Here is a 12,677-nt window from a genome sequence, read left to right as displayed (position 1 = left end):
GTGGCGTTCATCTTATCTCAACATCTGAGGAATGAGCCACACAGAACCCGCAAGACATTAACAGTGTTTGCCTTTAAGCCTTTTAACTTCCTGTTTGCTATCTTCAGACTTCCATATAAATGTATTATACACTTCAGCATTTATTATGCATTTATGCATTTGCCAGGCGCCTTCATCCATAGGGACTTGCGGTGCATTCAAGGTATATATTTTCTCAGTATACCCTGGGACTCAAACCCATGACCTTAGTGTTGTTAGCAGCTGAGCTACAGGAATGATTCCAAGATGCCACAGAAGCGTGGGTACAGGTAACTTCTAGAGGACACACACATTTGTTTTGTTCCAAAACCTTGTGAGCTGCCTACGTAAGCAGTATTTAAAGGCATAATTTTAAGCCATTAAAGTCACACTCCCAACATGAAGAGGCAGCATAATTATACCGCCTACTAAGATACAATTTATCTGGCAAGATTCTAAGGCAGCATATACATCTTTCCCATTATTTCATTAAAGCTTTTTAATTAATTTACAGTCTGCATTATTTGGAATAATAATGTTTACAATCTGCATTATTTGGAATAATAATGTTTCCTTTGTTAAAATGAACTATTTTACCCCAAATTTGTACACGCTATCATTAGCTTAGTAATATGCTAACATCAAATCTTTATCTGTTAGTATGGTGCCTTGGAAGGAAGGTTCTTGTGTAGGCAGCAGACAAATGAGGCAGCTCACTGGGTTTTGGAACAGACCCATTTTTATGACACAAATACTGACAAATGCCAAGCCTTAATTTCATCTGTACGTCAGAAGTCTTAACAAGTGAACTTGCGGGCCACTGAGACCACTACACCACAGTCATGCCTAAACAATGCAGTCACTGAGTCAGCACTGAAATTGATGGAGTGGTCGAGCAGTCATCAATCAATGTCTATACATACTCTATATCAGCCCTACTGTAGTCCTGTAACACACTCACACAGAACAGTAATGAACCAGTAAACACTGCAACTCTTCGCATATATACAAAATAAAAAAAAACAAATAGTTATGACATCGGCAGTAGGTTACCCTGGCAGAGAAAAGCTAAAACATTTACTGAAAAAAACAAACAAAAGGCCCGTAAGAAAACCAAACCAAAACGATTTGCTTGTGTGGCAATAGCTGAACGGTTCTGGTTATGGAACAGTTCAACAAAAGACATCCCAATTCAAATATCTTTTTCATTTCTCTCTGTTTACCGGGAACATCCTTGTGGGTTGATGGAGTGAGATACATAGGCTACATAAATGTCCATAAAAGGGCTAAATCTGAAAGCAAACGAGAGGTAGCTGTAACAATAGGCAGTCATAATGTATCTGTCATGAGGAGTATTATTTATATCCATGGTGCAGACTACATTGCAGTCAAAGAATAGGTTGTGGAAACCTCGAGAGAGAGAGAGAGAGAGAGAGAGAGAGAGAGAGAGAGAGAGAGAGAGAGAGAGAGAGAGAGAGAGAGAGAGAGAGAGAGAGAGAGAGAGAGAGAGAGAGAGAGAGAGAGAGAGAGAGAGAGAGAGAGAGAGAGAGAGAGAGAGAGAGAAAGAGATTGTGTGTATAGTCAGGATATGGCAAATTCTCTCATGTTCCCTTCAGTCAATCTTCATCGTTTCCTGGATGCAATCTTCAGGCCTTTAGGTAGTTCCAAACCATTTCATCGTGTGAAAACTGCAGCTGATAACTTTGTTTTGCTTTGACGCAGTGTGTGTTTGTTTCCTTCAGTAGCAGAATAATTAGCGCTGAATAAATAGATAAATAAGCACAGACGAGCAAACGAATAAATGCAGTGTCGACCTTAATGAGCAGGCTCGTTAGATTGGGTGATTGCTGTTTGGAGTTAGTTTAATTCGATCTGCCTCTCTAATCCCACAGCCTGCGATGCTTCATTGTTCACCGCAGCTCTTACAAAAACAGACATTAGCTCATTTGAATTTGAGAGGTATAACTATTGATCTCAAACAAAGGGAATTACTGTGTGTTCTAAGTGAAAACAAATTACGCTGGTTTGTCCTAATCCTAATAATGAAAGGCACCAATGTATTTGGAGAAAGTTTCTATGAATCCTGACTAAGAACGTTAAATTCTGGATTGCTGAATCAAGGCAGAGATACTGGGGCAGGCGGCAAGCGGCAAATGCCAAGAAAAAAATCTGCGTAGGTGAGTATATGAAACGTTGTCAATTACCAGTTGGAAGGTAACATTTCATGAATTCTAACAATGCAATGTTGTGAGATAATGAAAGTGAACGACGCTCGTGACAGTTGACGGGCCAGCGCTGCATCATCATGAAAGTTTAAGCCTTTTCATTTTAAATATTCAAGCAAAAAAGAGCTCAGTTTATTATTCACGTGCTGTGAGGAAAGTTATGTGAGTGGAAACATTCGAAGCGCACGCCCAGAAAGCCGCGTGCTCAGATAGTGCGCGAATACTGAATTTAGCTCCCTTTAACTTCTTCTTGCACTTGAATGGTCAAATTCACATCTTGGCGAGTATGCTAGTAAACATAGTCGGTTATGGCTTAAGTGCACGTAAACAGAAGAGAAATACAATATGTACAGTACCAGTATATTGGATCCATGCATTAGTCTTAAAGAGACAACATCTTAATAATCCTGTTTTTTATTATTAATCAAACAAAAAAGGACAAAGAAAAAAAACACTCACTGCTCAACATTATTTTAGAGTTTATTCTGTTTCTCTTCATAAAAACTACAGTTACTTGTATCTAATGTTTTCATTTTATATTAGTTATGTGGTATCGAAAATGGAATAGAGCATTGTACATTTTTTCTGGCATCTAAAATGTTGGTGTCAAAACTGCCTGTTTTTGCCGGTAAAAAAATATTCATGGCCTGTTCATTTTCTTATGTCACCGGCCATTAGCAGGTGTGGCAAAACAGTTATTTTTTTTAGGCCTTGCATATATCTTACAGGCTATGACACTATAAACAATACTGAAAAAAATGTTGCTAAAACTTTATAATAAGTATACAGTAATATTAAACTATTTGTTTATAGTTTAATAATTGTTTATATATAGTCTTAACATTGTTAACGTATTAATAGGCTACAAATAAATAGTGAGTTGTCTTCTCATTGTCCCTGTAATAAACAGAATTATTATTGTTTAATTTAGTTCTTTGTAAAGGAATAGGTTATTGGTTATTAGGATTAAATAGTTCTCACTTTAGAATAGGTCATGGAAAATGTGAAAATGCCATTAAGAGCTTTAAACCAACCTTTATTTGACATTAATTGCTTTCATATTCAGTGGTCCCTAAAATGTTTACAAATACATTAAGCGCACACGCACGCACGCACGCACGCGTACACACACACACACACACACACACACACACACACACACACACACACACACACACACACACACACACACACACACACACACACACACACACACACACACACACACACACACAGGTATATTTGGTTTACAGGTTTTTCAATCGAAAAAATAAGACATTTTCCCATTTTCTGTGACAATCTAAAGTGAGAACTATTGACGGTTAATAAATTGTTAACAAAGCATAAAAAAACTTTCTCCAACTCTTTACATATGAGCTAATTAAACAAAAATTTACAGTGACAATGAATGCAGAACTCACTATTTGTCTATAGCCTATTAATATATTAACAATGTAGAGTCTACAATATATTAACTATGAATGAACTAACAAATGATTTGCAAACTATTTAAAGTACTTTATTACTGTATACATATTGTAAAGTGTACCAAAATGTTTTGCGATTTCCACAAAAATATAAAAAGCAGCACAACTGTTTTCAACATTAATAAAAATAAGAAATGGTTTTTAATCACCAAATCATTAGAATACATATATTAGAATTATTTCTAAAGGATCAAGTGACACTGGAGACTGGAGTAATGACAGCTGAAAATTTAGTTTAGTAATCATATAAATAAATTACAGTTTAAAATATGTTAAGTTATTCTGAATTGTAATAATATTTCACAATATTACGTTTTTTACTGATTTTTGATCAAATAAATGAAGCCTTCATGAGCAATTCATAAACGGCAGTGTATAGATTTTGTTCCTAAACCAATGGTATAAATAAGCTGTTCTGTTTTTCTGATAATTGACTATTCAACCAATTCCTTATAAAGTTACCATCCACTGCTGGGTTTTAAATGACTCTAAAACCAACTTTGACATCCATTGGCACCTAGCGAGTGGTAATTCTGGACCCAGTGTGATGGTGAAAGTGTGTTTTATAAGTGGTGTGTGGGTTTGATGTCTTACTCTGTGTTGATCGTACTCTGGTCCTCTCCGTCGGGCCTCCAGTTCCTCATAGGATGGAGCTGCTCCCTCTATACGAGCCTGAAGATACTCCCTCCTCAGCTGCTGGATACGATCCATACTGCTGAAAAAAAACCCACACACAATCCACTTAGCATAAATATTACATTAATAAAGAAATGTAATGGTATGGCATAGTAGCTAAAGATCTGGGCGGGTAACCAAAAGGTTATAGGTTCAACACAAACTGTCCCTAGTCGCTGAAGACAAAAGATTCTAAATGCATACTAAATTAAATAAATTATTAAATAATTTAAACAATACCATTATTCACATAACATAGAAGTGATTTATCCTCATTCGGTCAATTAGTAGTACTACACGATTGGGGGTTGGTCTACTTAATTGGTGAGTTAAGTTTTTTGTTTCATAAGATGGTGTATTAACATAGCTCAACTTTAAAAAAAATGTCTTAAAGGAGTAGTTCACTTTTTAAAAAAACTTTTTGCTGATAATTTACTCACCCCCATGTCATCCAAGATGTCAATGTCTTTCTTTCTTCAGTCGAAAAGAAATTAAGGTTTTTGATGAAAACATTCTAGGATTTTTTCTCCATATAATGGACTTCAACGGTCCAAGGTCCAAATGACAGTTTCAGTGCAGCTTCAAATGGCTTTAAACAACACCAGACAATGCATAAGGGTCTTATCTTGCGAAACGATCGGTCATTTTAAAAATAAATAAACTATATAAAATAAAATAGCCTCTCCTGTTCGAACTCGTTCATCAAAATGAACAAATCTTTTTTTTCAAAAAAGATTCGTTCATTTTGATGAACGAGTTCCAACAGGAGAGTCACGAACGTGCATCACAGAACAGAGCAAGACGAGCATTTGTGCTTATAAAACTTCAACTTTTTTATTTATTTTTGAAATGACCGATCGTTTCGCAAGATATGAACCTTATGCATCGTCTGGTTTCGTTTAAAGCCATTTGAAGCTGCACTGAAACTGTCATTTGGACCTTGGACCGTTTGGTACCCAATGAAGTCCATTATATGGAGAAAAATCCTAGAATGTTTTCATCAAAAACCTTAATTTCTTTTCGACTTAAGAAAGAAAGACATGGACATCTTGGATGACATGGGGGTGAGTAAATTATCAGCAAAAGTTTTTAAAAAGTGAACTACTCCTTTAAGATTATTGCGTTCAGTTCCACTTAGTGAAGCTCCAACTATCCCTTGTGACATTTGAACCTGTAATCTTTTGCTTACCATGCCCGATCTTCAAAGACTAGGCCCAACCACCCCCTTAAATCCGCACACAGTCTCCTACGCATGAATACTATTTCCCAACATACACATTTATAGACGTACAGTTATATGCACAAGATAACACACAACCGCTCAACCCTAGCCCACTCACACCCATCCAGAACAAAGAGCCACTATTGATTTGACCTATACATCATGTGATGGATAAAAATCAAGAAGCCCAGTTTATCAGACTGCTGATATGTCCGGATTGTAGTCACTTAAAAACAGTGCGGTAGCCCAGGCTACGGCTCTATCATCGGCACTTATCAGAAACGACAAGGTGATGGAGCTAAAGCAGACAGAAATAATCAATTCTGTCAAAGATAATCAACAGCCCTTTGTTACAGCCCACTTCAAATCTAGCAAGAATCACCTAATCACACACACGCAGAGAAGATTCAGCATGACGTCGTCAGAAAAAAGAGCTCCTGGCGCAGTAAAAAAAACAACACACAAAAACCAACAACCAGATATTATATAATTTAAACCTATAATTCTGACTTTTACTCATCCTTGTGTCCATTCAAGCCTGTATGACATATTTTACTATGTGGAACATAAAATGAGGTATTTAGCATCATTTTCAAGCTGCTCTTTCCATTCAAACAAAGTGAGTGAATGAAGACCAAACTGAAACATCACAACACAAAAGCATCATTAAATAGGCTTGCTACAGTTTTCTGAAGCCACATGATAGCTTTGTGTGAAGAACACTGAAATTTCAGTTACTATTCACTAAATATAGTGACAGCAGTGCATTAAAGAAAAAATATTGTTCGTGTTTGACTTAAAGGGTTAGTTCACCCAAAAATGAAAATTCTGTCATCATTTCCTCCCCTTTGTGTTGTTCCAAACCTGTATGATTGTATTTATTCTGTTGAACACACAAAATAAAGAAGATATTTTAAAGAATGTTTGCCATGAAACAGTTGATGGTAGCCGTTGACTTCAATAGAAGGAAACAAATTCTATGGAAGTAAATGGGTGCCGTCAACAGTTACCAACAGAAATATCTTAATTTGTGTTCAACAGAACAAAAGTAAACTCATACCGGTTTGGAACAGGGTGAGAAATAGATGACATTTTTTTTTTCGGGGGGGGGGGAGACTAACTATACATTTGAGTTAATACAAAGAAATAGATTGGTTGAATCAACAGAAACTCAAAACATTGTTATCTGACCAACTTTAGTCAATCTTAGTCTCCTTTTGTGTTCTACAGAAGAAAGAACGTCATACGTGATTTGAAAGACATAAGCTTGGAAAATTATGGCAGAATGTTGATTTTTGGATGAACTATACCTTTAATACCGTTCTACTTGTCCAAAGCTCAATAAACATCTCTGCCTTTCCAGACACAGCAAAATGCCCTTATCAAACGTTCAAGAGGGGAATGTGTGATATTTCTCTTGCTCAAATATTGTGTTGTGGCACAGAACTGTGGAAGTGTGACTTGGGAGATAAAGTCCTGTCAGTCATCTCACAGCTTCTAACACACAAACACCAAAATCAATCTCTCAACGCTCGGCTAACACAAACACAACCTTTCCACAACTGTTGCTTCCCATTGTAAACGCACCAAGCAGAACAGCCATGTCCACCATCTCAGTGAGGGGTAAATGCAGCGATCGGACGCTGTGGGTGAGGATCCCATCATAAACATCACGCATCCGACAGTCATTTTTTAGGACATCAACCCCTGGGGCTCAATGCCAGCCGCTATTGTACTATGAATGTGCAACTGAAAATAAACGGCAGCAGATCATAATGAGAGGGAAACACACAATAAGTTAAAAGACTGTATGCACAATAGAGACATTGTTTTGATAACCTAGATACAATATTAAATATTAGTAAATATTGGATAGAAGTGCCCCCAATAGTCGACTTAACGTTAGTTGATGAAGCTCGGTTTAATAACGGGTGTGTTAGGTGACAGTTCACTAACACAGCTGCTCAATGAGGTAACATGTCGGGCAGAAAATCCAAAGAGAAAATCCAAACAGTTCAAGAGGGTGAAGAATGACCACAAAGGGTGACAAGCCACTTCACACCTGACTTATTTAAATAGTAGCCAAACGTTAGCCACTTTACATGGGCGCTCAATCTATTGTTAATGTAACCAATTATTTATACATTTTTACAAAATGTATATTTATTTTGTTTGTGTTCGGACCTCTAAGTTTTCTTTTGATGTTAAGGCTACTTGTCTATTGGCCTGATTATGTTTGCACTACTATTGTTTTAGTTTGCTGTATATTTATTTATTCACTTGTTTATAATCTATATTTATGTCCAACATTTGAAAAAAATATTTGTGTTAAATAAATAAAAAATATAAGATAATTTTTTATATTATATTTATATATTATTTATTTATATTATAGGTTTTTTATTTTATTCTAAAAAAATAAAATAAAATAATTATATATATATATATATATATATATATATGAGAAAAGTCCATGCAATGTTTGACGGTGTTGCTGTGGCAAGCTTTATGCGAGCGCTTAATTTAAATTTAAATGCTCATTATTATTGTTAAGTATTTTTCTCACGACTAATGGATTAAATTAACGACTAACAGTTGACTAGGAAAATCTTTAGTTCATGAAAAACATTCAACCAAAAATAAAAATGTCCAAAAAATAAAAAATCATGTTCATGTTAGTTCAAAGTCCATTAGCTAATTTTAACAGATACTGTGGTTTCACTTTATTTTGATGGTCCTTTTAACACAGAGTTAGTAGACATAGGTGCAACGTTACTTAGAGTATTAATAGACTGGTAGGGTTAAGGTTAGAATAAGTTGACAAACTTGTAAACTTACATACACTGTATTGTCAGTAGAATGTCTGTTGGGGAGCATAAAAATAAACAGATATTAAGCAGACCGTCTACTAATACTCTAATGAGAGGTTGATGTGTAGTTGCAAAGTTACCATCAAAATAAAGTATTACCGATAATGCTTTTCATCTTACAATTGTGAATATTGAGAAATGTTGTTCAAGTATTGTTCATTGTTAGTTAATGTTAACTAATGTAGTTAACTAATGCTAACAAATGAAAACTTATTGTAAAGTGTTACCCTGAAATAAACAAGTTGAAGTACTTAAAAAAAAAATAATAAAATGACAAAATGAAAATGAAAATAATAATAATAATAAATACATTCAAAGAGAACTAGTTAAAAATATTAATATATGCTTTAATAGTATATAACAAATATTAAAGTAACATTGCTATGCCCAAAATCCCTCACAACATGGTTTCATCAAATGTGTTTTCACTTTCAGAGAGAAAAAAAACAAAAAAAGACAAAAATCTAGTTAAGTCGGTGTAAATATGAGTGCTCAACATGTAGTGAAATCTCCCTGAAGAAAACAGACTTGTTTTCACAATAAAACTAAATCTATAGAACTACAGAACAAGTAGTACTTTCATCAAAAACAAGTGTTGGCTGACCACTCTACAAAATTCCCTTATTATTTCCTTTAGAAGCAGAACACCAAAATTCAATTTAGGTTTTTTTTAAAGCCCCGACCAATCAGATTATCTGAGAGAGAGAGAGAGCGACAGAGTGTGTGTGAGAGCAAAAAACTTGGAGAACAGAGGATGAATGAGACAGTGGAGGGATTAGATTAAGACAAAACAAATTAACATGTCTTTTTTTAAAAAGCTGGTTAGGCAGACAGCGCGAATGCCAGGCATTCCACAGGGATGATGCTGTGGGAACGGGCCAGTGAGCTGCGACCCGGCGGCCACATGCACGCTCAAGCTCCTGAACATGGGACGCTGCTGAACCCGTACAGTGAGGTCTCAAAACAAACCAACCGTCTATGCGGAAACACACACACAACAAGAAATGTCCCACTATGGATTAACAACACACTCACACAAAAAACTAGCGACCTCTCTCCATCAAACGCCGTCATAAACAGCCTTTTTCATTGGTTTTTCTTTCAGGAACAATAAAGATTCCTGTGATTCAAGCAGACCTAATGTTGCTGCTGCAGTCCCGGAGGTGTTACTGTTGAGCACGCATTCAGACGCACACAAAAACACACTGCTCTTTCCCCCCTGTTTTTCTTAGCCACGCAGCATGCATGACATCAAAGCCAACTCATGTTTTTTTAGGTTCCTGTCCAACTAACTTAAACCACATATACATGGTAACACTTTACAATAAGGTTTCATTAGTTAACATGAACTAATAATGAACTGTACTTCTACAGCATTTATTAATTATACTATAACTGTAACATTATTAAAATCAAAAGTCGTATTTGTTAATATTAGTTAATGCACTGTGGAGTAACATGAACTAGCAGTGAACAGCTGTATTTTTATCAACTAACGTTAAGAAAGATTAACAAATACAGTAACAAATGTATTGCTTATGGTTAGTTCATGTTAGTTAATACATTAACTAATGAAACCTTATTGTAAAGTGTTACCATATACATATATAATATACATATACATTACAAATAATTAAACAAAAAAAACCAGAACCTAACAATTTGCATTTTCAGCTACAGAAAAAACACAATTAACACTTTGGTAAAATATATTGTTGTCAATCTACAGTATATTAACAGTTAACAGACTTTTCAGCTCTTTTTTAAGAAAAAAAAAATATGCGTAATTATTGGATCTGTCAATTTGCATGAATTTGTTTGTCAATTTAGTACAGTATATGTTCATATCTAAAATAATACAGGATAGCGAAATATGATTATATATATATATATATATAAATAATCTACCCCTTTCTCAATTACTGCACCGAAATGCAGACAAAATGCATGTTTGCAATAATTCAATTGTAATAAAAACATCCCCCACACTTTATAGTCTTGATCTTAACCGTGAAAAGATATTTTTCACTCTACTTTTTGATCTTTGACATAACCAAATGCTTAAAAAATGTGCAGTAAAATTGAAACCAATGAAGAATCAGCATTTTGTCTGTAATATCCAAAGTAACATACTAGACATTTTAAGTGTTTTTCCAGGGAATCAAACCCATGACCTTGGGGTTGCTGTCGCCACGCTCTACACGTTACACACCCCAACATGAACACGATTATTGATCGTATTGTGCCATGAACGAAATGTGGCATTTTCTTTATTACTTTTTATGCTTGTTGTAACCAAGGCCACGTTGTAGAAAAAAAAGAAAAAAAAAAATTTTTATTGGGAAAAACATCACTTTATAGAACCTCAATGAGTTACGAACGGCGTTTAATTTTCGATTCAGTATCAACCATAAAAAAGCCACACACACACACACAGCAGCAAACCCCAGAAATGGCCCTCTACACGGGAGCGAAAGCTCTGAGGCATCAGGGCAAGAGTTGCAGTGCGGCACAGATCAGGGTGGACAGCAGTAGGTCAGACAGACAGAAGCTCATCTGGGGGGGGCAGACGCAGAGTTATGCCCCTGTTACAACCCCTCCATTTTTCACTTCTCAATCTCAGCGATTGGAGAGCTGAGAGAATAGAGCGGGAAAGTCTAGCAGCATCCATCTTCTCTCCACCACACTCCCTCACGGCTACTTTACACAATTTATGAGGCACACAGCACAAAAACGAGAGAAAGAAAGAGAGAACAGGGGATGAAATCACATGCAAGTCTAGATCCAAATCTTGTATTGATTGGAACAGCGAATAGGTCCATAAAAAACTAATACATAAAATATTATGACCTTTTACAGCTAAATTGAAATTGACTACAATGGTGAGCGATAGCATTATGCATAAAAACCTGCTGCGGCGGTTGTACTTCACTTTAATGGTGTCCTGAAATTGGCCGATGCTGTTGATTTCTTGAGTGTGAGACCCTTTGTGGGACAACGTGCAAAACTGCAGGTCTAGACTAGCGCACTAATTCACGTCACAAGATTAGTAGGGTCATGACAACAAATACAATTAGACAAGCAAAAAGCATAGCCACCTTCCAAGTCTTTCTGGGAGAAGGGGAATCAAGCGAGCAAATCCATTGTTATTAGATATTAGAAACTTAAATCTGTTTTTAATCATGTTTTTGGATATGGAGACAAAGAGACCACAGGAGAATTACAGCATTGCTAGGAAATGAACTGGAGAGCAGTGGTTTTACCACATATGCTCTTTATAAAATTGCATAAAATAATTTTTGGGTGCCTGACATGAAATAAAAAAAGTGCTGTGGTGTGATATATAAAAAAAAAAAAATTAAACCCTTTTCGGATTCTTCTGTAATTATTAAATATGCAGTGAGCACATATTTAACCTCATGATCTCATATTATATGAGAGACATGGCATATTTATACTGTTAAATGTCACACTTGAGAATCATTTAAAAATGAACATTTGAAGGCAAAGTGTGATGAAATATGGTAAAAACTTACTGACTACATGATCTAAAATAGACATATTTGTACATTTGAACCTACATTTATTTAAATGAATGATCACAATCGAATGGTCTGCACTTCTTTTTCCTCTTCATTTTTCTCCATTTCATTTTATATTACTTTACACAGGCATTTTACCTCTCACAGAACACACTCTGACCTGTTAGAAGTAAAATCATTATAAATTAAAAAAATGTTTTACCCTATGTCGGTAGAGCACAGTGATTTTATCTCTATTATTTATTTGAAATATAAAGTTCATTTATCCGTTTATTGCATTAACCACATGAATGATGAGACGTGGATCAAGACTGCAATCAGCTTCAAGCGAAAACATTTCAAATATAAGCATCTGAGAACACACAACAGAATAAATCAGCTTTGCTCTAAAGGTATTTGGCAGTTGCACAAACCACATACACCATAAAGCACCAAACGCGTGCGTTTATTTTCAGCCTGTGGATCCCAAGCAAGTCATTCCCCCTGCAGTGCCTGGGCTCCGTAGTTATGCTTTCAACATACTCCATCACGCAGCCATCATATCCAGAACGCCTTAATTACTGCTGCCATTTTGACTGAGCACCCTCCTCACCCTCCAAATGAATAACACCATCAATGTTTAATAAGGGTCCTGCTCT

The 12,677-nt window shown here is 35.7% G+C and overlaps 1 protein-coding gene across 7 annotated transcripts in view; it reads right to left on the bottom strand.

Moving 5' to 3' along the window:
* The window catches only part of pard3bb (par-3 family cell polarity regulator beta b), a 343,528-nt gene that overhangs the window by 53,979 nt on the left and 276,872 nt on the right, over window positions 1-12,677 (bottom strand). For 6 of the 7 annotated variants that reach the window (XM_077216357.1, XM_077216355.1, XM_077216358.1 and 3 more), the window contains one exon: window positions 4,325-4,445. In XM_077216357.1, coding sequence (XP_077072472.1) covers window positions 4,325-4,445 — 121 coding nt within the window. The remainder of the gene's footprint in view (window positions 1-4,324; window positions 4,446-12,677) is intronic. The other variant, XM_077216356.1, reaches the window with a different exon arrangement.

The sequence above is a fragment of the Siphateles boraxobius genome, unplaced genomic scaffold, assembly GCF_051911475.1.
Source record: "Siphateles boraxobius isolate OS27281-9 unplaced genomic scaffold, OSU_SipBor_1 7, whole genome shotgun sequence".
Classification (NCBI taxonomy): Eukaryota; Metazoa; Chordata; class Actinopteri; order Cypriniformes; family Leuciscidae; genus Siphateles; species Siphateles boraxobius.
Note: the sequence above shows the minus strand (reverse complement) of the source record. Positions and strands in the feature narration are given on the sequence as shown.